This window comes from Vipera berus (assembly GCF_964194415.1).
Source record: "Vipera berus genome assembly, chromosome: 16".
Lineage (NCBI taxonomy): Eukaryota > Metazoa > Chordata > Lepidosauria > Squamata > Viperidae > Vipera > Vipera berus.
The window spans coordinates 1667116-1692443 of NC_138219.1; the positions used below are offsets into that span (position 1 = coordinate 1667116).

General features: G+C 48.7%; 1 protein-coding gene across 4 annotated transcripts; it reads left to right on the forward strand.

The window, feature by feature from the left end:
* The first annotated feature begins 1178 nt into the window (after window positions 1–1178).
* On the forward strand, window positions 1179–24607 carry LOC308675125 (SLAM family member 5-like). 4 transcript variants are annotated; one of them, XR_014028068.1, is made up of 8 exons: window positions 1180–2766; window positions 4596–4784; window positions 5994–6254; window positions 15258–15380; window positions 18852–18890; window positions 19420–19481; window positions 19959–20105; window positions 24358–24607. XR_014028068.1 is itself a non-coding variant. In XM_081340128.1 (7 exons), the coding sequence occupies exons 1-7, from the start codon at window positions 2727–2729 to the stop codon at window positions 21041–21043; spliced, it is 825 nt and encodes a 274-aa protein (XP_081196254.1). In that variant the 5' UTR covers window positions 1179–2726; the 3' UTR covers window positions 21044–24607. The 4 variants fall into 4 exon arrangements, 3 of the variants coding, with proteins under 3 accessions (XP_081196254.1, XP_081196255.1, XP_081196256.1); XM_081340128.1 differs by lacking the exon at window positions 19959–20105 and having other exon boundaries at window positions 1179–2766; window positions 20933–24607; XM_081340129.1 differs by lacking the exon at window positions 24358–24607 and having other exon boundaries at window positions 1181–2766; window positions 20033–20076.
* The last annotated feature ends 721 nt before the right edge of the window (window positions 24608–25328 follow it).

Consider the following 25328-nt stretch of genomic DNA (forward strand, 5'->3'; position numbering starts at 1 on the left):
TGTGAGAGGGACCTTGGAGTCCTAATGGACTTTAACTATGAGCCAGCCATGTGCAGCAGCAGCCAAAAAAGCTAATGCAATCCTGGGTTGTATAAACAGAGGCACAGAATCATGATTACGCGAAGTATTAGTACCGCTTTATAAAACCCTAGTGAGACCACACCTGGAATACTCCAGCCAGTTTTGGTCACCATATCACAAAAAAAGATGTTGAGAATTTGGAAAAAGTTCAGAGAAGAGCAACTAAGATGACCAAGGCCTGGAGACTAAAACATGCAAAGAACGGCTGCAGGACTTGGGTTTGGCTAGTCTAAAGAAAAGAAGAAATAAGGGTGACATGATAGCAGTATTCCAGTATTTGAGAGACTGCCACAAAGAAGAGGGGGTCAAATTATTCTCCAAAGCACCAGAGGGTAGGAAAAGGAACAATGGTTGGAAACTGATCAAGGAGAGAAGCAACCTGGAACTAAGGAGAAATTTCCTCACAGTGAGGACAATTAACCAGTGGAACAGCTGGCCTCCAGAAATCATGAGCACTCCATCACTGGAGATTTTTAAGAAGAGACTGGACAGTCACTTGTCTGAGATGGTATAGGTTCTTCTGCTTGAGTGGGGAGGCTGGACTAGAAGACCTCCAAGGTCCCTCCCAGCTCTATTCTATTCTTTAGTTGGGGTTAGGGCAGTCGTGGGATTCAAATATGGGAACAACTGGTTCCCTGTGTGGATGCTGCTTCTGGAAGCCCATTCTGGGCTTAGGCAGCAAAAAATTAGCTACTGGTTCTGCCGAAGTGGTGCAAAATGGCTGAATCCCACCACTGGGTTAGGGTTAAGCATGCTGGCTGGGGAATTCTGGGAGTTGAAGTCCACCCATTTAAAGCTTGCTGTTCTGTACCAGCCTGCTACCGGCCCTGCAGAAAAGGCAGGGACAACCCCTTTTACAAGAAGGCAAGAGGCTGGAACTAAGCCTGCCAAATTTATTAACATAAAAACATAAACAGAGCAAACAGAGCAAAGAGAGCAAACATGAACCATGAAACAGGAGCTATTCAAACGGCTGCCTTCAGCAAACCAGCCCTCCCACACATTCCCCTTTTATACAGTTCAGGGCGTGGCTTCTCTCTGCCTCCTTCCGAGGTGCCCCATTGCCTTCCTCTGTTTACTCCTGATTGACTGCCTCCTGCGTCGGGCGTCCTTGAACAGGGCCAGCTGTGGGTCATCTTCATCCACGCTGTCAGGCTCACACAGCTGGGTCTGCGTCGTAACCAGGTGGGAGGGGCCTGGCTGAGGGCTCTCATCAGCAAGCTCTCCAACCCCCTCAGCAACCTCTCCAACACCCCCGTCCTCCTCCTCCTCTGAATCGTCTGACCCAACTGCCGAACCCACAGGCTGACCCTGAATCACACCACTTGCAGAGTTTGCAAAAACCTGTTCCAAAAACGTCCCCTGAGCTGCAGGGAGTCAATTTTGGGCTCTGCTGTTTGTGGCGGGGGTGGGACGTGAGCTGGGTGTCTGACAAACTTTACCAAGTGGATCAGCTTCTCTTCTTATCCAGCTGCCTCCATCCAAAGGCAGAAAGCCACTCGCCTATCTGCACAGCTTTCCCTTCCTCTGTATTTGCATGTATTTGCATAGAGCCTTGGTGGAGCAGTGGGCTAATGCCTCCTTAAGTAACACCAGCTGCCTGCAATTAGTGCAGGTTCGAGTCCCACCAGGCTCAAGGTTGACTCAGCCTTCCATCCTTCCCAGGTAGGTAAAATGAGGACCCAGATTGTTGGGGGCAATAAGCTGACTTTGTAATAATGCCGCTTGGGCCCCCCCGAAAGCCCTAATAAGCAGGCATATACATAGAATGAAGGCTACTGCTAAGTACATTGATTTGTGCTTCTTAGATTGTAAGCCGCCCTGAGTCTTCGGAGAAGGGCGAGATATAAATGGAATTAAAATAAAATAAAATAAAATAAAATAAAATAAAATAAAATAAAATAAAATAAAATAAAATAAAATAAAATAAAATAAAATAAAATAAAATAAAATAAAATAAAATAAAATAAAATAAAATAAAATAAAATAAAATAAAATAAAATAAAATAAAATAAAATAAATGTGTGTTCCCTTTCCTCTTTCATGTTCCCCTGAGGTCAGCAGGCTGGAGGAGGAGGAGGAGGAGGAGGAGGAGGAGGAGGAGGAGGGGTGTTCCACATCCTGGACTTTGGACCTCCATGTTCTTCTCTGCAAGGCAGCTGACAGCGCAGGGGGGGCAGATTTTCAGCAGAAAACCTGAGAAGGTTTAGAACAGGGGTCTCCAACCTTGACAACTTTATGACTTGTGGACTTCAACACCCAGAATTCAACTTCAGCTCAGCATGGCTGGCTGAGGAATTCTGGGAGCCAAAGTCCAAAGTCACAAAGACCCCCAGTTTAGAAGACGGGGAGAACCTCCTTGGAAAGACGGCCCGTTGGGTGGGCTGAGGGGGCTCTCGGGACAGTTCAGGGGAGGAACTCCCAGGTTCAGCGACGGAAGCTCAGCCTGGACATGGCCAGGCGCCTGAGCCAACTCTGCAACACAAAAGGGCAAGAAGAGGCACGTACAACTCCCGTCTTAATCATGCTGAGATTTCTTCAGATCTTCTTGACTTCCTTCTGCAAAGAGGAAGCGACGCGACCCTGAAAGAGGAACTCTCTCGGTTCCTTCTGTCCCACCTGGGCCACGAAAAAACAGAGGAAGCATGTGGCAGCTTTGGATCGTGGCCCTCTTTCCTCTTGCAGGTGAGTTCTCGAGTCAGAAAGGTTTTGGGGTAGGGAAGAGCCACGTTCTCCGGCAGAGGAAGGAACAGGACAAACACGTCGGGCCAGGTTGGCAGCAGGAGAATTTGGGACTCCTCTGGGCTTCACTTCCCCTAACCCAGGAGGAACTCCGAGAGAGAGAGAAAGAAAGGGGTCTGGGGCCTCTGTCCCCAGCCAACAGCAGCCGACCCAAAACCAAAAGCTGAACCCCAGGAAAGCACAGATTGTGTGACAGGACCACCAGCCCTTTTCCAAAAGCGAAGCTGAGCTTCATAGGTGGAGCAAGCCAGGCCTTTTTTTAGGGTGTCGAAAGAAGTTCTCGCGAGCAGTTTGAAAAAGAGAGAATTAAAAATTCAACTAACCACGCCCACACTTTCGTTCCCCCCCAAATTTCCCTGTCTGAATCAGATCACAAAAGAGCTTAAAAAAAGAGGAGAGCAGGAAAGAAATTTAAAGAGTTGAACGCTTAGAGCGGGCTTCATTTGTGTTAAAGAGCCAGCCGCTTCATTTCCATCAAAATGCTAAGTTTGGTTAAAATGAAAGGTGTTTTTCTGCCCTTTGCAGCTGTGTGTGTGTGTGTGTGTGTGTGTGTGTGTGTGTGTGTGTGTGTGTGTGTGTAGTCAAGCCAGGTGTGGAAATCCTGTTTAAGTAGGGTTTAGGGTTCAAAGGACTGAAAACTCAGAAAATGGGTCAGTTTGTTAACTGAGATTAATGAGTTGTCTGAACACAGCGGGGCCCATTGATGGTGGGTTTGTTCGTTGTTGTTTTTCCGCTGGCAACTAGTCTTTGCTTCTGATTTCCAACAAAAAACACTCCATGGCTAAAATGATCCACTTAATGGCTACGGCATCTGCTTATCGACTGCCACAAAAAAGGTTGTAAAAATCCGGTGCAGTCAAGTGGTGACTCTGTTAGCAACTGGCATGATTTATTTATTTTTTATAATCCCATTTATATCCCGCCCTTCTCCGAAGACTCAGGGCGGCTTACAATCTAAGAAGCACAAATCAATGTGCTTAGCATTAGAATTACGACCATAATTCCAGTCTCAATTATAGTCGTAAATCGAGGACTATCTGTAATCACCTATAATAATCGGAGGCTGTATTCTGAGATCCAAACGCCTACACAGGCACTATCATCTTCAGAATGGTAGGGTGGCATTTTTTCACAACGCTGAAGTGTCCCTGTTTGTGTGTCGCACTCCCTCTGGGTGTGGGAATTGCAACATCAGTCTGTAGACGCCCAGCACCTCCATCCCCAGGCCTAGGCAAGGTCCGGTTGCAGAAGAGGGGTCACTCCTGGAGATAAACAGGATTGGGACCATCAGTATTTTTATGGGCATTTTGCCTGGCACCTGCAAGGTCCTCTCCCTAATAATTTAATTTAATTAATTTAATTTAATTTACCGGTAATATTCTATTTTATTATTAATTGTGGTACTTGGGAGAAAAATACCCTACCTTGAGATGGAGCGCATCTGGGGGAGGCAGCAGTATCTGTTGAAAACATGCAACCTTCGGGGCATGGAGCAGATCCTGGTTAGGAACAGATGACATGTTTTATCACCCAGGGCTGGCTGCACATTCAGTTCTGACTAATTTATTAAATGTTGGCTAAATAGCAGCCTGTTTTAGCAGCCTGGTTCATCCAGACGTGTGCGATTTCAACAGGATCTCATTTACAGCTTTGGAACACCATCAAGACGTCTGAAAAAAGATTGAAAATAGAATTATTTAAAGTAGAGGGGAGATGTTCTGCTCGCTGGAGACCTTGCAGTGATACCTTGCAATGTCATTTTTATTTTCCAGCCCTCCAAGGGGTGGATCACGACTCCAAAGAGGGCTCAAAGGGGTCTCGGCAAGAATTTCAAGACGGGCTCACCAGGAGCAACAAGACGGTGCCAGAGAATGAGACAAACACCCCTTGGAGATCAGCGTGGGTGGTCAGCACAACCGGCCCTCTCCTGACGGAGCAAAGCAGCCCTGACTACAAAGCCAGTAAGCTTCCAAAGGAGGGGGGAGGGAATACAAATCCCAGGGCCTTGTCCTCTTCTCAAGAGAGCCAACGCTGCCATCCGCTTTCCCTGAGGTTGCACAGCTGTAACCAAAGGATAACAGAGTTGGAAGGGACCTTGCAGGTCTCCTAGTCCAACCCCGGGCTCTTTATTCTCCGTGACTGAAATTTTATTTAGTTTACCAGAATATAAAATACAAAGGAAATGGAAATAATTGGAATCTAGGGGAGGAAAAAAGGAAGGAAGAGGAGAAAGTGTGGGGTAGAAGGGGGAAAAGAAAAGAAAACGGCATTGACTTCTGACTCCTTGTAGCACAACAGAAGATAGTAACGTTTCAACTTATCATTTTTGTACAATAATAGAGGTGGTCCTCAACTTACAACCACAATTCAGCTCAAAGTTTCTGTTGCTAAGCGAGACTGTTGTTAAGCGGGTTTTGCCCCATTTTATGACCTTTCTTGCTGCAGTTTCTAAATGAATCCCTGTTAGGGCAGTAACACAGTTGTTCCATGAATCCGGCTTCCGCACTGACTTTGTTGTCAGAAGGTCGCATAAGGGGATCTCACGTGGCCCCGGGACGCTGCGACCGTCATAAACACGAACCAGTGGCCAAGCATCCAAATTTCTATCACGTGACCATGGGGGGGGGGGATGCCACAACGGTCGTAAGTGTGAAAAACAGTCGTAAGTCACTTTTTTCAGTGCTGTTGTAACTTCAAATGGTCATTAAATGAACTGTAGCAAGTTGAGAACCATTTCTGTAACAACAAACTTATCTAATCAGCCAAAGTTTCATTATTTTCCATCACAAGCACAAAATCCAGATGCTGATTAATAATAATAATAATAATAATAATAATAATAATAATAATAAGAATAAGAATAAGAATAAGAATAAGAAGAAGAAGAAGAAGAAGAAGAAGAAGAAGAAGAAGAAGAAGAAGAAGAAGAAGAAGAAGAAGAAGAAGAAGAAGAAGAAGAAGAAGAAGAAGAAGAAGAAGAAGAAGAAGAAGAACTGTCAGGAAGTTTCTCCTTAGTTCTAAAAAAGATATATTAGAATTTATTGATGGTGGAAATATTTTCAAAGAAAAGTTTATAGTTTTAAAATGGAGGCCTCCTTTCTCCCCCAAACGTTGTCCCCACATCACAGTGACTTGCACCCACTAATTCTTCCCCCTCCTGGCTCCTTCAGGGAAGCTGGTGGCCCCCACCATCACCGTCCATGCCCAGAACGGGACCTGCCAGGTCCTCCTCAGCTGTGCCGTGCCAGAAGAGGAAGCTGGCCACCTGAACTTCACCTGGCTCCAGGTCAACGGCAGCGAGGTTCTCTCCACGGCGCAGACGTTGCACGTCGCCCAGAAGCCACAGCAAGGTGTCCCGGACTATATCTGCACCGTTCGCAACCAGGCAGGTGAAAGTTCCAGCGTGGTTTCGCTGAAGGAGCATTGCCAGGGTGAGCGCAGATTTTGGTACAAAAACCGGTGATGTTAATGCACCAGAGGGCTTCACCCGGGGGTACAGCAATGTTTGGGGGTTGTCCAACGGGGGTACATTTGAAGTTGTGAGGGCAAAGGCTGGCACACAAACACAACATGGCTGCTGCAGTAGCCGTGCCAGTCAAAAACATCCATTTAGAAGAAGATGGAGATTTATGATATTTATAAATTATATTTATATTTAGGATTATAGTGATGGTATTTGTAAATATTTATTTAGTACATTTATATATCGCTCATCTCAGTACTCAAAATGACTCTGGGTTAAACGCTCCTAGATGTTCCTTATTCATCCTTGTTCGTCCTCAAAGAACTCTGCAGATAAAACTGCCAACAGAAACCAACTAAAGCCCTTCAAAGGGTCTTAAGTAAACCAAAACACCCAGTAAGCCCAAGCAATAAAAGCAAAAACCATCCACAATCTACAGTGAAAGGACTGTAACAGCCACTAGGTAGGACAAACAGGTGGAAGACGAGCAGAGCTCATCTATGAATGCAGCCAAAGGACACCATGAAAACTCTTTAATCTCACAACAGATGAAGAATCTCAACCATACTTTCCACTGGGAAACTATCCTAAGCCAAAAAAACCCTAAAGGATTCCTAGAAATTTGGCCTTCTGACAAATCAGTCATCAACCGACACATAGGGATAAACTACATTTACATGCCATTGCAAAAAGACAATTAATAAAGCTAAGAAGGAACCACAAAGATCAGAACATATCCTTTCCAGTTACCAACACCCAGCTAAGCAGGGATTAACACCAGACAAAAAGAATCAAACAGAAAAACAATAACCTAATTAAGGAACTACCAAGGAGAAAAGCACACCTCACTACTGGCAGAGCAAAATATTATTTATTTATTTATTTATTTATTTATTTATTAGTTTTTATAAACCGCCCTTCTCCCGAGGGACTCGGGGCGGTGTACAGAGGAAGGAATGTATACAGATTGAACAATAAAAATAATAAGAAACACTAATGAAAACAAACTGGGGCCCCAATTAACGCTATCATGCCAGGCCGGACTGCTGAAACAGGAAAGTTTTTAAGTCGCGACGGAAGGTACGGAGGTCAGGGGCCATCCGGATTTCGGTTGGTAAGCTGTTCCAGAGGGCTGGCGCACCCACTGAGAATGCCCTCCCCCTGGGGGCCACCAGCCGACATTCCTTGAGCGGTGGCACCCTGAGGAGGCCCTCTCTGTGGGAGCGCACAGGACGGTGGGGTGCTGACATTGGCAGAAGGTGCTCCCGTAGGTAGTCCGGACCCATGCCATGTAGGGCTTTGTATGTCATTGTTAGCACCTTGAACTTCACACGGAAGGCAACCGGAAGCCAGTGCAGCGCATGGAGGAGAGGTGTGATATGGGAGTATCGGGAGGCTCCCAAGAGTGTCCGTGCCGCCGCACTTTGCACCAGTTGAAGCTTCCGAGTGGATCTCAAGGGCAGCCCCATGTAGAGAGCGTTACAATAGTCTAGGCGAGAGGTCACAAGGGCATGGGTGACTGTACGTAAGGAATCCAGGTCCAGATAAGGCCGTAGTTGGCGAACTAGTCGAACCCGGGAGAAGGCCCCCTTGGTCACAGCTCCTATGTGGTCTTCCAGGGAGAGCTGCGAGTCTAGGAGGACACCCAGGTTGCGGGCCCTATCAACAGGGAGAAGTAACTTGTCCCCAATGTTAAGCAGTGGGACGTTCTGAATATCCTGGCTTGCCGGTACGTACAGCCATTCAGTCTTGTCCGGGTTCAGTTGAAGCCTGTTTCTCCCCATCCATTCCCGGACCGCTTTCAGGCAGCGGGACATCACGTCTAGGGCATCACTGATATTGTTTGGAGTTGAGATAAAAAGCTGGGTGTCATCAGCATACTGATGGTACCCTACTCCAAAACTGCGAATGATCTCACCCAGCGGTTTCATGTAGATGTTGAACAGGAGAGGCGAGAGGACCGACCCCTGAGGGACTCCGCAAGCGAGAGGCCTCGGGGTCGACCTCTGTCCCCCTGTCAGCACCGACTGCGAGCGACCCTGGAGAAAGGAGGAGAACCAACGCAGAACCGTGCCTCCCACTCCCAGTCCCCTGAGGCGTCGCAGCAAGATACCATGGTCGATGGTATCGAAAGCCGCCGAGAGGTCTAATAAGACTAGGACAGAGGAATGGCCCCTGTCCCGGGCTCTCCAGAGATCATTCATCAGAGCGACCAATGCCGTCTCCGTGCTGTAGCCCGGCCTGAAACCCGATTGGTACGGGTCTAGATAAACCGCTTCATCCAGGATCTGAGGAAGTTGGTGCGCCACCACGCTCTCAACAACCTTCGCAAGGAAGCGAAGATTGGAGACTGGACGAAAGTTGTTCAAAGAGGATGGGTCCAAGGTGGGCTTCTTGAGGAGAGGTCTCACCACCGCCTCCTTCAAGGCGGTGGGGAAGTGACCCTCACTCAGAGAAGCAGAGATGATCGCTAGGAACCAGCCTCGTGTCCCCTCTCGAGCTGCATAGGCCAGCCAGGAAGGGCACGGGTCCAGTAAGCATGTGGAGGAGCTCAACCTTCTCATAATCCTGTCCACTTCCTTAGGAGTTACAGGATCAAATTCTTCCCAGATGACGTCGACAAGACTGTCCATGTCTTGTTCTTCCATCTCAGCCCAGTTGGAGTCCAGGCCAGTTCGAATCCGAGCAATTTTATCCAGCAGATATTGACCAAATTCCTCGGCTCGACCCTGCAAGGGTTCCTCCCTCACCTCTTGGTTTAATAGGGAGCGAGTCACCCTGAACAAGGCAGCCGGGCGATTATCTGCGGACGCGATGAGGGTGGAAAAGTAGTTGGATTTTGCCACCCTTATCGCAGTGAGATAAGACCTGGTGAGGATTCTTAGTCGCAATCGGTCGGATTCGGATCGACTGGATCTCCAACGGCTCTCTAGGCCCCGTCTCCGACGCTTCATCTCCCGGAGCTCCTCGGTGAACCATGGGGCTCGCTGGGATCTGCGCCGGGTCAGAGGCCGCAAGGGTACAACTCGGTCCAGAGCCTCCGTGGCTGCATTTTCCCAGGTTTCCACTAAGGCATCTGCCGAGCTGTGAGCAGGGGGTGCATGCGTGTCCCTAAGCGCTGCCTGGAACTTATCAGGGTCCATTAGGCGCCTAGGGCGGTACCATCTGACTGGCACCGTGCACCCATGGTGGGGGGTGGCAAGGGGGAAGTCTAGCCGCAGGAGGTGGTGATCGGTCCATGACAGGGGCGTAACAGTTGTGGCACCCCCACCGATATCATCACGCCACCGTCCAGACAAGAACACCAAGTCTGGGTTGTGGCCTCTCTCATGAGTCGGCCCAGAAATTATTTGCAACAGGTCCATGGCCGCCATGGAAGCCATGAACTCCCGAGCCAGTTCGGACGATCCTCCCAGGGACGGTAGGTTAAAGTCGCCCAAGACCATGAGTCTTGGGAATTCAACCACCAACCCTGAGAGGACATCGAGTAGCTCGGGAAGGGCCGCCGCTGCACGATTAGGTGGTAGGTACGCCAGCAGCAGGCCCAACTGCGCCCCTGGGCCGTATCTCAGTAGGAGAGACTCACACCCGACCATCTGAGGGACGGTGGTCTCTCGCGGGCTAAGGGATTCCCTGATGATAACTGCCACTCCCCCGCCCCTCCCATGAGCCCGGGGCTGGTGCAGTACCTGGAAACCTGGCGGGCAGAGGTCAACCAGAGGAACACCCCCCTCTGGGCCCAGCCAGGTTTCCGTGATGCAGGCCAGGTCCGCATGCTCACTCTCCACTAGGTCACGAATGAGGTGAGCTTTGTTAGCTACGGACCTTGCATTCAGGTAGACCAGCCTTAGCATGGGAGGGTGCGCACCTTTGCTCCCGGGTCCTCCGGGGGAGAACAGAGGGTCGGAGCGTCTCACCGCTTGTACAGAGCGGAGATGACACTCCCGGTGACGATACGGCCCTCTGTCTGTGCACCTTCTGCCATTCCCCACCATCCTAGGGATGGGACGTTTGTCAGTACGCCACTGGGTGTTATCGGCGACTGGTCCTCGTTGTACGCCGTCGCGAACGGCCGTGGGCCTGGCATGCGTTATGGTGGCTGGAAGGCGTGCCTTTCCCGCGCAACCATAGTCTTCTCCCTCCCCCCTCCCTAACCCCACAAAAAACTTAACTAGGAACTTAATCAGGGGCCTCTTGTTGGGTTTATGCTGGAGGCCCCTGACCCTGCCCGGCCATCTCTCAGAGGCCCAGTGGTTGGGCCCGTCATCAAGATTGGATGTGATGCAGGCGGGTCCCACCCAGGAGAGTGGGGAACCCCTGAGGGCGTGCAGTACTGTGCTAGAGTATTGAACGAGCATAGTCACAGGTGGTTCCGGGAAGGCTGTCCCCTGGATGGTGAATTTGCAGGAGGGTCGAGTCGGGTAGGTGCGTTTCTGGATCGTCGCCCTGCCACTGCCACTTGGCCGGGCGAACCCCCAGAAGCAGGCCACTCCTCATCCTCTCACGATGGGTTGTGTCTCTGCTTCCGGAGGTGGTCCAGAACGTACTCTGGGTGAAGCATACCCCATAGAGCTCTCACCTCTATGGGGTTGCAGGTGTAAGGCCCAGCCACTCTGCCACCGTGGCTAGCACCCAGGCCCGTTATGTCCTGTGGGGAGAGAATGGGCAAGGATGATTGAGAGCGGGCAGAAGGCAGGATGGGGGATCCATTAATTGGCGTCAGCTCTGGTGGTTCAGCCGCCTAAACAGTTCCCTCCCTGATCCTCTGGGCGTTGTTCCCGGCCGCAGCTCCATGGCCCCTATTGGTTGGGGACCATCCGGAGCGTGGCCTCCCAGAGGTATGGGAGTCCCTGGTGTCATGCCGCTGCTGTTGCCGTCTCCGATCAAGGTGTCTCGAGGAGGTGGCCGCAGATGCCTCGCCGCCGCCGCTACCGCCGCTGTCTGAGGCCCCTGGGCAAAAACGGTCTAAGGCCCAGAGAGGCTGTCACCGCCGTCTTCGCCTTCGTTGCCGCCGCTTCCGTCGTACAGGGCATAGAGGAGTCGTTGGCACTCGGAGACGCCGCCGCTATCCGGGAGCAGATTAGGCAGCCGAGGCAAAAACAGCAGCTCCGGCCCTGTTCAGGATTGTTGCAACAGCCGTAGCGGTACAGGGGGCGGGCCGGAGATGCCACGCCGTCAGTGCTACCGCCGCTGTCAAGGCCCCTGGGTGGCGAACGACTAGGCCTGGAGAAGCAGTCCCGGCCGCCGTCGTCTTCGCTGCCGCCTCTTCCACCGCCCAGCTGATCCGCGGCGCCTCCTCTGATCCTCGGAGACACCGCCGCTGCCCGCTGCTGCTGCTGTTGGTTTCGTTGCCGGCGCCTCCGCCGCACAGCTGATCTGCGGAGACGCCGCCCTTGCCCGGTGATCGGCATCGGAGGAGACCGCAGACCAGGGCTCGCTGGGCTCTCACCGCCGAAGATGCCGCCGCCATCCGGGAGCCGGTCAGGGGCAGAGCAGAGCCTCCGGCCCCTCCTGGATGGCTGCGACGGCTGTCGTGGTCCAGGGCTGTCGTGGTCCAGGGGCGGGCCTCTCGTCGCCGACGCCGCCGAAGATGCCGCCGCCTCCGCCACCCAGCTGGTCTAGCTGGTCCGCGGCGTCTCCGTCGATAGTCCGGAGAAGCCGCCGTCCCCGGGAGCCGGTCAGGGGGCCGGGGCAGAGCAGAGCCTTCGGCCCCTCCTGGATGGCTGCCATGGCTGTCGTGGTCCAGGGGCGGGTCTCTCATCTCCAGCGCCGCCGAAGATGCCTCCGCCTCCGCCACCCAGCTGGTCCAGCTGGTCCGCGGCGCCTCCGCTGATAGCCCGGAGACGCCGCCGTCACCCGGGAGCCGGTCAGGGGGCCGGGGCAGAGCAGAGCCTCCGGCCCCTCCTGGATGGCCAGGGGCGGGCCTGGAGACGCCCCGCCACCACCGCCACCGCCGTTGCCAGGCTCCCTGGATCAACGACCAGCCTGGGGGCTTGAAAGTCGTCGCCGCAGCCGCTGCCATCCTTGCCGCCGGGGCCTCCGCCGCACAGCTGATCCGCGGAGGCGCCGCCCTTGCCCGGCAGTTTGACAAGCGGTAGAGGCAGGGCGGAGGTGCTGGCCCCGTTTATAACGGTTGCCAACGGCCCAGGCGGCGGGGCGGGGATGTCCCGGCACCCCTGCAGCTGTTTCGGGAGGCAGCGGGCGGCATAATTGCCCAGCTCATCTGCCCGAAATTCTGGCCCCACCCCAGGGGACCATTGACATCCCTGGGGGGCTCCTGGGGGGACGCCTTACTGTTGGGGGCTACGGAGCTCTCCCCAGCGCGTCCGCCATCTTTGGAGCCGGCAAAAAAAAAAAAAAAATAGGGAGAAAACCCCACACTCACCAACACTGATGATGTTTCCTAGTTTGGTAATGGAACGGCGGCAAGAAAACAACCAAGCTCAGAGAGCACCAAGGGATCTACAGTTTTTCTATTTTTCTATTTCTGTTTAATTAAAATTATGTTTGTTAACAAAAGCAGGAGAGCCAGAGCACCTGGCAGGCATCAAGAATGGCATTTATAGATGACCTATAAAGCCCTAAATGGCAGGGGTCTGGGTTATTTACGGGAGTACCTTTTGCCGGCGTTAACTTCCCATCGTCCTGTGCACTCCCACAGAGAGGGCCTCCTCAGGGTGCCGTCAGTCAGGGAATGTCGAATGGCGGCCCCCAGGGGGAGGTCCTTCTCTGTGGGCGCGCCTGCCCTCTGGAATCAGCTTCCGGTGGAGCTTCGGATGGCTCCCGTCCTTCGCTCGTTTCGCCGCGACCTGAAGACTTGGCTATTGCCTGAGGGACTGGGATTTTAGATTTTAAATTTTAAATTTTACATTTTAGAACATGTTTTATTGTTTAGGGCTACTTGGTTTAATTTATTTTAATTTTGTATATTATGTGTTGTATATAGTGTTTTAATTGCTCTGTACACCACCCCGAGTCCGTCGGGAGAGGGGCGGTATATAAATCCTAATAATAATAATAATAATAATAATAATAATAATAATAATAATAATAATAATAATAATAATAATAATAATAATAATAATAATAATAATAATAATAATAATAATAATAATAATAATAATAATAACAACAACAATAATAATTTAAGGCATGGCCACCTTCCTTTTCTAAGCTGAAAGGTGTTTGCAATCCTAGGGGGCCATGGCACAGGAGAGCACAGGAAGAAAATTCATGTGGTATGACTCACCCAGGAAGATATCCTGAAAATATATAACCACAGGTAGTGGAGTGGAATGTCAAGAGTTTGAGTGTTAGTCTAACTTGTAGATAACACAAAATATTTAGCAAAGGTTAATGCTACAGTTAAGAAGACCAGGCTCTTCAATTTCCAGATGTGGAGTTTGGGTTAATGTTGGTGGTACAATTTCTTGTCAATCTTATCACAGAATTTAGAAATCATCATGCACTGATGATGTTGCCTAGTTTGAGTAATGAAACATATGTGAGAAAACAACCAAGCTCAGAAAGTACCAAATATTCTTCTTTATCAATCCTCTTGTTGAGGGTGAAGAAGGAGAGTGCAAAAGTTGGCTTGAAAACCAAGATCATGGCATCCGGCCCTCTCAATTCCTGGCAAATAGATGGGGAAGAAATGGAGGTAGTGACAGATTTCATTTTCCTGGGCTGCAAAGATCACCGCAGATGAGGACTGTAGCCAAGAAATTAAAAGACGCTTGCTCCTGGGGAGAAAGCCATGGCAAATCTAGACAGCCACTAAAAAGCAGAGACGTCACCCTGCCAACAAAAGTGCGTATAGTCAAGGCTATGGTCTTCCCAGTTGCAATGTATGGCAGTGAAAGCTGGACCATAAAAAAGGCTGAGCACCAAAGAATTGAAGCCTTTGAACTATGGTGCTGGAGAAGACTCCTGCGAGTCCCTTGGACTACAAGGCGATCAAACCGGTCAGTCCTAGAGGAGATCAACCCTGACTGCTCTTTAGAAGGCCAGATCCTGAAGCTAAAACTCAAATCCTTTGGCCATCTAATGAGAAGGAAGGACTCACTGGAGAAGAGCCTCATGCTGGGAAAGATTGAGGGCAAGAGAAGAAGGGGACGACAGAGAATGAGGTGGCTGGATGGAGTCCCTGAAGCAGTAGTAGTTGTTGTTGTTGTTAGTTGCGAAGTCGTGTCCGACCCATCGTGACCCTATGGACAATGTTCCTCCAGGCCTTTCTGTCCTCTACCATCTTCTGGAGTCCATTTAAGCTCACGCCTACTGCTTCAAATGAAGCAGTAGGCGTGAGCTTAAATGGACTCCAGAAGATGGTAGAGGACAGGAAGGCCTGGAGGAACGTGGTCCATGGGGTTGCGATGGGTCAGACACAACTTCGCAGCTAACAACAACAGCATCAATCCAACTTCTGTCCAGTGCAGGACTGACAAGGATTTTGTGACCAATGACCATCCAGCCTCTGTTGAAAAACCTCACCACTTCCAGTGGCAGCCTGTTCCTCTGGCTGATGGCTTTTGTACTCTCAGGAAGTTGAAGACAACAACTGCCAGTGTGTTGCACATGATCACCAGGGATGAAGCTCGACTAGAGCATCCTTGCCTACTGTAGGAGTCCCTACTCTAGTCAGGGATCTGGGCTACACTAGATGATCTGCAGAGACCGTTCCAACCCATTATTCTATGATTAAATACACCATAAAACCAGAGTTAGGTATTTTGGGCCGGCAGTGCTGGATGCCCTGATTGGGGTTGATGAGAGTTAAATCCGTACCCCAACTTTCCCCAACCTGGTGCCCATCAATTGGGTTGGGATTACCAGCCTGGTGGGTCATTTTTGGGGAGTGGTGTCCTAAATCATGCTTCATAAAAACGCTTAAACCACTCTGCAATTTTGCTAGAAAAAAGTAGGGTTTGGGGAAGGATCCAATTGACTTTGCTTTTATTTTGGGTTCCTATAGATCCGCCTATCACCAGCAAACACCTCTCGGCGTCTTTTTATGCTAAATACATCGTCCCACCTTTGATCGTTCTTGTGATCTTGCTGTTCCTCTTCTTAATGTACAGACGAAAAAGAGGAAGAGGTGAGAATACACTCTTTGTTCTTTAGCAAGAACACTTATTTGCAAAACTAATGAATAACAATTATTAAAATACATGACAAATGGTTGTAGGAATTGGGTGTGTCTAGGGATGCAGTGGCTCAGTGGGTTAGGACGCTGAGCTTGTCGATCTGAAGGTCGGCAGTTTGGCGGGTCGAATCCCGAGTGCCACGTAACAGAGTGAGCGCCTGTTACTCGTCCCAGCTTCTGCCAACCTAGCAGTTCGAAAGCACGTAAAAATGCAAGTAGGAAAACAGGGACCACTACGGTGGGAAGGTAACAGCGTTCCGTGCGCCTTTGGCATCTAGTCATGCCGGCCACATAACCACGGAGACGTCCTTGGACAAGCGCTGGCTCTTCGGCTTTGAAACGGAGATGAGCACCGGCCCCTAGAGTCGGAAATGACTAGCACGCACGTGCGGGGGAACCTTTACCTTTTAGAGAAAAGAAGGGCTGGGGGGGAGGACATGATAGCAGCCTTCCAATATTTGAGGGGCTGCCACAAAGAAGAGTTGGGGGTCAAGCTATTCTCCAAAGCAGCTGAAGGTAAGACAAGAAGCAACGGGTGGAAACTCATCAAGGAGAGAAGCAACCTGGAATTAAGGAGAAATGTCCTGACAGTTAGAACAATTAATCAGTGGAATGGCTTTTCTCCAGAAATTGTGGGTGCTGCATCCCTGGAAGTTTTCAAGAAGACTTTGGACAGCCATTTGTCCAGAATGTTATAAGGTCTCCTGCTTGGGCAGGGGGTTGGACTAGAAGACCTCCAAGGTCCCTTCCAGTTGTGTTATTCCTTTATTCCCTAAGATTTCATTCCAGGTTTTAGAAATACTGTCTTCCTTTCTTCTAAATCAGTGTTTTCAGACTTGATGACTTGAAGATGGGCTGTTTTCAACACCCAGAATTCCCCAGCCAGCGTGCTTTAAGATTGGGGTGTCCAACCTTGGCAACTTTTTTTTTTAATCCCATTTATATCCCACCCTTCTCCGAAGACTCAGGGCGGCTTACAATCTAAGAAGCACAAATCAATGTGCTTAGCAATAGCCTTCTATGTATATGCCTGCTTATTAGGGCTTTCACACACACCCAAGCGGCATTATTACAAAGTCAGCTTAATTGCCCCCAACAATCTGGGTCCTCATTTTACTTACCTCGGAAGGATGGAAGGCTGAGTCAACCTTGAGCCTGGTGGGACTCGAACCTGCGCTAATTGCAGGCAGCTGGTGTTCCTTAAGGAGGCATTAGCCCACTGCTCCACCCAGGCTCTTGAAGACTTGTGAACTTCAACTCCCAGTTGTGCTGGCCGGGGAATTCTGGGAGTTGAAGTCCGCAAGTCTTCAAGTTGCCAAGGTTGTACTTCAGCTCTCAGAATCCAGCCATCTTAAAGTTTGCAAGTGTAAAAAAACAACTGCTCTAAATTCGCCACGGTTAACAACATCCTTCCTGCTGCAGCCACATCTGATGCTTATCTTTTGAAAAATTAATCTTTTTCCACTGAATCTCCGGGAACCCCCTTGCGCTCATTTGCCTGAAATCCATACAACTTAAAGAGAAAAGAGGAGAGCCCCGTTGACCACATCCCCCTCCCACAGAAGCTGGGCACTTGCCTGTTTGATGGCAGACAATCTCGCAAACTCCTTCGGCTGGAGGGGCTTTAGGCCAAAAAGGTTGGACAAAGCCCAGCCAAACTTACCTGCAACTGCTTCCCTTTCCCAAATTTGAGGCTGATTGCCTTAGCAGAAGGGACACCCTCTGACCCCAGATGTTCTTGATCAAGGAAAGTACCCTCAACAGCAAGGCAAATCCTCACCACCCCCCACAACTCCCATTTATTGGAGAAGGGTGTGTTTGGATAGAGAGAGAGAGAGAGATCCAACCTAGAATTACAGAGAAATTTCCTGGCAGTGAGAACAATCTTATCAGTGGGACGGCTTCCCTGCACCAGTTGTGGGTGCTCCGTCACCGGAGGCCTTCCAGAAGAGACTGCACAGTCATTTGTCTGAAATGGCACGGGGTCTCCTGCTGGAGGAGGGGGTTGGGCTAGAAGACCTCTGAGTCCTTTCCAACTCCATTATTCTGGATTCTGTAAGGCTAAAAAAAACAGTGTAGATTTGACCAGGAATGACAGTGGCTTGGAATAAAAACTCACCTCTGCCAAAAAAATGTCATGCATGCATAGCCAGGTGAACTTTGTGCCACATGATAATCTGATTAGGGGAGGCTGCCTCAGCAGGAATTCCAGCTCAACCCATCCAGTCAGTTTATAATTTAGTGCAAGCAGACTATGGATTAATTCAGTAACCAGATTGTGTGAATGCAACCTCCAGTACTGGCACCTAAACAAGTCGAATAGAATAGAATAGAATAGAATAGAATAGAATAGAATAGAATAGAATAGAATAGAATAGAATAGAATAGAATAGAATAGAATAGAATAGAATAGAATAGAATAAGTGAACAGAGTAGAATAGAATAGAATAGAATAGAATAGAATAGAATAGAATAGAATAGAATAGAATAGAATAGAATAGAATAGAATAGAACAGAACAGAACAGAACAGAACAGAACAGAACAGAATAGAATAGAATAGAATAAGTGAACAGAATAGAATAGAATAGAATAGAATAGAATAGAATAGAATAGAATAGAATAGAATAGAATAGAAAAGAATAGAATAAGTGAACAGAGTAGAGTAGAGTAGAACAGAACAGAACAGAAGAACAGAACAGAACAGAACAGAACAGAACAGAACAGAATAGAATAGAATAGAATAGAATAGAATAGAATAGAATAGAATAGAATAGAATAGAATAGAATAGAATAGAATAGAATAGAATAGGAGTTGAAAGGGACTTTGTAGGCCATCTAGTCCAACCCCCCCCCCTGCCTTAAAATGGAAACTTAGAAAGCAGCTGGCCAAGAGGTCATGTCTCAGTCCCTTTTATGTCCTACTTGGAGCCTCCTACCAGATTACTACAGATTAGTGACTGCCTCATAAAGCCCTCATTCACAGTTACAATGGTGATGAAAAAGTAACTTTGCAACCAATTGTTACTCTGACAACCATTGCAGTCTGTAAAGCAAAGAAAAGCTGAAGTCAGATTGTAAGCACAATTTTGGTTTCACTTGCCAACCATTTCACTGTTCTGGTCATTAAGTGAGGACTCCCTGGAGTACCACTGAAGAGATAGCTTGGTCAAAGTTTACTTGCTGGCAGATCAATTCTCCATGACTTCAGATCTCCGGGAAGGACCTTGACTGACATTTCACAACCCTCACACCCCAATCCAAGGCTGGCATGACTAGGCAATGAAACAACCATCGGTCCTGCCCATGGGCAAGATGCTGGGCAGGGGGTGGGGTACCCCGCATAATGCCTGCAGCAGCCCAGCCTGCACGCAAGCGGCAGATTCCCCAAAGAATTCATGTTTCTTTTCTTTCCCGTCCGACAGAAATCCACAGCAGCATGGAGTCCATCAACGAATCTTCAGGTACATCCTCTTTGTAACCACGGCCCTCATCAAGAGCCACAGCCGGGCCACATTCACATTTCTTGGGTGCCTGCTCTGGGGTGCTGCAAATCGGGGGTTTGTGCTTTCATGTAGCAGTAAACAGGGTGTCATGCACAATAAATCAGGAAGTCCAGACCGTTCAAATGAACATTGCAAGCTTGCACTCTCTACAAGAATCTGGCCAACTAACAGTCAACACAAACTGGCGGCAGATAAGAGTCAACGGAACTCGAGGTGGGCTGGACTTAGATCACTTGTGGGCGTGAAGGGACTCATGGCTGATGACGCATTTGACCCTTCCCTCCCTCCCCCCCTCGGACTCAGCCTGGTCATCTCCTACATCGGGGTTGTAAATCAGAGCAGGGGGAACCCAACCTTGCCAACTTCCAACTCCCAGTAGATAGCACATTCAATGGTGGTGGATGTTGGGTGTTGTGGTTCTAGCAGGTCTGTAGGTGGAGCACCCATTCTCCATCGTGAGCATGAACAGGGCGAATTCTCATTTCAGACTCCGAGAACGAGGTGCCTCCTTCGGTGGAACAGATGGCAGAGGTCAGCTTCCTTCCTGAGGTAATCCGGTTGTGCCATGTGGGGAGGGGAACGGGAGCCCCATTTCCTCTCCCACCTTTGCCTGGTCTTCTGCATGGCGTAAGAAACAGAAAGAGTCCTCGGCTCACATCCAGTTGCTTAACAAACCATTCAGGTTGCAACAGACCTACCTTGGGGCTGGTTACAACCCAGTTCCGAGGGTCGGGCCTTCTCCACGATCACCCGACCGAAGCCTATCTGCTCCGTCACGTGGTCACATTTAAGGCTGTTTGCAGCATCCTGCGGTCATGTGACCACGTTTTATGGCGGTTTTCCCCAAAAGTGGTCCTTTAACAAAACCGTGCCCATAGGGAATCATTGGTTCGCTTAACAACCACAGCGATCGCTTTACAAGCACAGCATTTGCTTAACGACCACCACAAAAAAGGGGTTAAAAACTGGCCGATGAAGTGACTGAGTCATTTTTTGGCCATCGTGACACGCCACCTTAATAAGCAGGCTCAGTTGTGGTCCTATGTCGAGGACCACGTATAAGATGGCTCCTCTTCAGAAGAGAAATGGCTTCTCCCCAGGGGGATGGACAGGTGTCCCTCAGCTGAGCCTTTCCTAAGGGTCTGCTGCCACCCGGAGCCAGAGGCTGCAAGAGTAAGTCTAATAATTCTAATTCTTCACCTTCTCTTCTCTCTCCTCCTCCTTCTTCTCTTCTTCCTCTCTTCTCCTTCTCCTCCTCCTCCTCCTTCTCCCTTCCCTTATTCTCCTCCTTCTCCCTCCTCCTCCTCCCTTCTCACTGCTCCTTCGCAACATTCTGCTTCTTCCTTTTCTGGCACCCTGGCCATTGTTACCTGATGCTGTTGTATTGTCTCTCTGGTGCTGTCTTCCCCGTCTTCTTCTGGGCCTGCCTCGTGTTCGTTGAGCCGCTCCTCTTTTGGTGCATGCCTGCTATGGTGCAGCCTCTCCAGGTGAGCAAATCGTTCTATTTGCTGTTTCTGTGTGTAGCTTAAGGTTGGTACTGTGCCAATTCTTTCTCTTACGGTCTTGTTTCTGATTTTCTCTCTTCTGGTCACTCCAGCAGCTTTCCCCAAATATCTCATTTCCATGGTGACGAACTTTATGTTTCATCGGAAGGGTCAAATTCTGCCTCCCTTTTGCAATTGTAGCAGCATTTGGAGAAAAGTGGATAAAACCCAGGCATTTTACCTTTGGCTTTAAATTGGACTGCTATAATTTGATTCTTTCCCTCCGAAAGACCACTAACAACTGTACTTGAGGCTTTAGAACAGGGGTGTGCAACCTTGGCAACTTTTAAGAGTTATGGACCTCAACTCCCAGAATTCCCCAGCCAGCATAAGCAGGCTGGGGAATTCTGGGAGTTGAGGTCCACAGATCTTAAAGTAGTCAAGGTTGAAAAACATCTGCTTTAGGGCTACGGATGTTAATTTGGACCAAAAAAGGGGTTTTGCTCTTCCTTGCAGGGCATTAAAGCTCTCTCTCAGGACAACACGTCCATCACAGGAGCAGCATCGACCATCAGCAACCAGGAAAACGCCTCCGATACACAGAAGCAACTTCCAAATCAAGCATGATTTTTTGCTTCAGATTCTGGGTCACTGCCTTCTCCCCATTTTAAGGAATTTGGGGTGGTGGGGTAGGGAAAGAGGGCTGGCCACCCCAGGCGAGAAGCTCTGGAATGACACACACACACACACACACACACACACACACACAGAGGAGGAGGCAGCCCCAGGCTTCCAAGACTGGAATCTTATCTCCAACTTTCCTGCTGGCAAAACCAGCACCAGAGGAACAGGACCATAAGTTTTGACACTTTTGACAAGACTCTCCTTCTGGACCACCTCCAAAAATTGGGAGTGGAAGAGACCACACTTGGAATACTATATCCAATTCTGATCAACACAATTTTTTTAAAAAAGATGTTGAGACCCTAGAAAGAGTGCAGAGAAGAGCAATAAAGATGATAAAGTTCTGGAGGTTAAACCACACAATGAACAACTGAGTGGGCTAGGAATGTCTCTTCTAACAAAGAGAAGGACTAGCGGGTGACGACATCTTCCAATCTCTCAGGGGCTGCCCCAAAGAAGAGGGAGTCAAGCTCTTCTCCAAAGCCCCTGAAGGCAGGACAAGAAGCAACGGATGGAAACTCATCAAGGAGAGAAGCAACCTGGAACTAAGGAGAAACTTCCTGACCATGAGAACAGTTAACCAGTGGAAGGGATTCCCTCCAGAGATTGTGGGTGGCTTTCAAAAATAAACTGGGAAAAAACCATTTGTTCACAATGGTGTAGGATGTCCTGTTTGGGCAGAGGGTTGGACTAGAAGACCTCCAAAGTCCCTTTCAACTCTATTATTCTGTGATCTAAGTTGAATGCAGCTTATTATAACGTTCTGCTCTTTGAGTGGGAGGTCAAATGAGGACTGCCATTCTGGGTGTCTGAGGTCTTTATTCCTCTCCCTATCATACTGAACATCTGTGTGAAACCACTGGAAGGAGTTATCCACCAGTTCAGGATGCTGTATCATCAGTCTGTAGGTGATACCCAGTTCTCTGCGCCTATTCTGGTTTGAATGGAGGTCACAGTGGAAACCCTGACTGGGTCTCTGAAGATTGTCATGGTCTGGATGGGTCAGACTCAGCAAGAGAGAGGCTACAAAATGGAATGAATAATTGCAAAATGGGGGGGGGGATAAAATGGAGAATGTAGATTTGCAACTATTATAAAAAGAACTAGTGTATAATATTTCAACATTACAATATGGGGAGCAAGAAAGAGGTCTGCCCTCGCTAACCCCCGGCTTCCAGAAACTTGCACGATCCTTATGGAGAAGGGCATGAGGTGGTACATCTCTTCGTTCTCTGGAGAAGCTGAAAATCCCCACGGGATCATCAAATCATTCTTGAGTAACATCTTGTGATACGTCTTTTCCCTGAATTCCCACCCTTGTGACCAACTGCCCGACTGCTTGCCAAGCAAATGATGTCCGTCTTTCAAGGGCTAAATGCAACTTCTCAGCCTCTTGTGGAAACTTGTTGTTAGTTGCGAAGTCATGTCCTACCCATCGCAACCCCATGGACAACGTTCCTCCAGGCCTTCCTGTCCTCTACCAGCTTCTGGAGTCCATTTAAGCTCACACCTACTGCTTCAGTGACTCCATCCAGCCACCTCATTCTCTGTCGTCCCCTTCTTCTCTTGCCCTCCATCTTTCCCAGCATGAGGCTCTTCTCCAGTGAGTCCTTCCTTCTCCTTAGGTGGCCAAAGGATTTGAGTTTCAGCTTCAGGATCTGGCCTTCTAAAGAGCAGTCAGGGTTGATCTCCTCTAGGACTGACTGGTTTGATCGCCTTGCAGTCCAAGGGACTCACAGGAGTCTTCTCCAGCACCGTAGTCCAAAGGCCTCCATTCTTTGGCGCTCAGCCTTTCTTATAGTCCAAGTGGAAACCCCACCAGGGGGTTCAAAACCACCTCCTGACCTGCAGGGGCTTCCTTGATTAGGAACAGACCAATTCTGACTAGGTACTGCCAAGAAAATGTCCACTGCTGGCGGAAGAGATGGGTCAAAGGGGCAGGGGGCAAATGAAGCTCACCTGGGATCAATGGCAGAGACACCTGGGGAGAGAAGGCTCATAGTGTAGGTAGATACTTGTCAATCTGTTCCAAGTTTGGGGGGTCCTCGGTGCTGTTCTCTGGCAGACATCTCATTACCTAACTTGGTAACATCACCAGCCTCAAATGTTTGAATGTTGGAATCCACGTTGAGGAATTTCAATGATTTAAGCTTCAATTAGCACCGATTATGTCACCTAGTTGGATAATAAAATGTCTGTAAATAAATAAGTAAATAAACCTTTATTGTCAAAGTACAACATGTGTACATTGAGATTAGCTGAGCCTCCCCCTGTGCTCTCTCCCCCCAACACACAGTGACAACAAACCCTCCATCCCACCACACCATGTGAACCAACTACGCCACACACCGGCCTCCCAAGTCAATTCTGCATAAGATTATATGTAACAAAACAACTATGCGCAAAAAGTACCAAGCACCCCAGAGTTGTCCTCCTTTTGTGACCTCCTCCTCCTCTGCACACCCTACTTCCCTCTGGCATTGATGATGTTACCTAGTTGGGCCCTGAAACGTCTGCAGGAAAACCACCAGAGCACATCAAGGACCCCACTGTCCAACCACGACCTAGATACGCTCTTTTATTGTTCCGTATCAATTTGTTATATCATCTGGAGTAATGTTTAATCTATTATTATTTCCTCCTTTGCAAAACTTACGATTTGCCATCCCAAACAGAAGTAGCAATTTTTTTCTTGTTCCTGTCATAACCGATGATCCAGCTATTTATCCTGTAATGAATCCCTTATTGTAAATAAACACCAGGAGTTCAAATTGGCTTAGATGTTCTTTGAATTGTGTTAATCCTTCAGTTTAACCTCCTCTTGAGCGAAAGTAAGCCATTAAGTCTTCGCCCTCCAGGCTTAAACGATCCCTTGGTGTAAGCTTACACTTACGGGATTATGATCCACCTAAACAAGAGGTGCGTCTTTCACATCTCTACATTTAGTTAACTGTGAACTGCAAATCCAGGATGCGTCTAATTCAAGGGTCACTTCTATGAAGAGAAAAGCAACTATGACATTCCTTTGAAGAAGGATCTTTATGTCTCTCTGTATCTCTGAGAAGGAAAAGGGTGACAGGCAATCTTGAATAATTTTTGGGAAGTTTGCTGTGGTAAGGTCAGAGGGGAAACCCCATTCACAACTCTGAGCACCTCTATAATGTCCAAGAAGCTATGGGGGGAGGGGGGACTTTGCAAAATGTGGCTTGGATCATTCGGAAACTGAATTGACACTGTTGCCATTTTCCTTCCTTCAGGACTCATAATGTTATAAATGTTCCAACTTCATCTCGCAATTTTCCCAGAAGATACATTTCTGAGATATGGATAGAGCTGTTCCATTCCAAGCATTTTCCTGCCTGTGAAAGGCGTGTTTTTGACCAAAACATTTGCATCCAGTGTCTTTTTTAATGGGTTACTTGAAGATATATGTGTTTTGCTTTTTTTTTAATTTCAAGACTTTTTTATGAATGAAACACCAAGTCAATACAAATTGAAAGTCTTTTTATATAATCTGTGGTGCCGGTGATTTAAGTTAATGTATGTTTGGCTGTTTGGCCCAACCTTTCATACTTTTGACCTTTCTGAATATTTTTAACTCTCCTGTGACGGCCACCAATTCAACCATCCTACTAGCATCCTGTCAAATAGCAGAAACATTTCCACCATTCCAGAAGATCTCCAAGACGTTACAGAGCACCCAGCCTCTATCTAATCTTTCTTCACTGAAGGACTTCAAGTCAAAAATCTCAAGGCTTTTCTCGCTGGTTAGAAGGAGGGGGGGTGTCTCCTGGCTCTTTAGGGCTTCCTCTGAATGTGTGCTTATGTGTGTGAATAAATGGTCTCCTCCTATGTAAATATATATTAAAAAAACTTTACATTTATTTTACACTAGCTAGTTAAATAAGGGACATGGTGGCTCAGTGGATTGGGACACTGAGCTTGTCGATCGGAAGGTCGGCAGTTTGGCGGGTCGAATCCCGAGTGCCGCGTAGCAGAGTGAGCGCCTGTTACCCGTCCCAGCTTCTGCCAACCTAGCAGTTCGAAAGCACGTCAAAATGCAAGTAGAAAAATAGGGACCACTCCGGTGGGAAGGTAACAGCGTTCCGTGCACCTTTGGTGTCTAGTCATGCCAGCCACATGACCACGGAGACGTCCTCGGACAAGCGCTGACTCTTCGGCTTTGAAACGGAGATGAGCACTGGCCCCTAGAGTCGGAAACGACTAG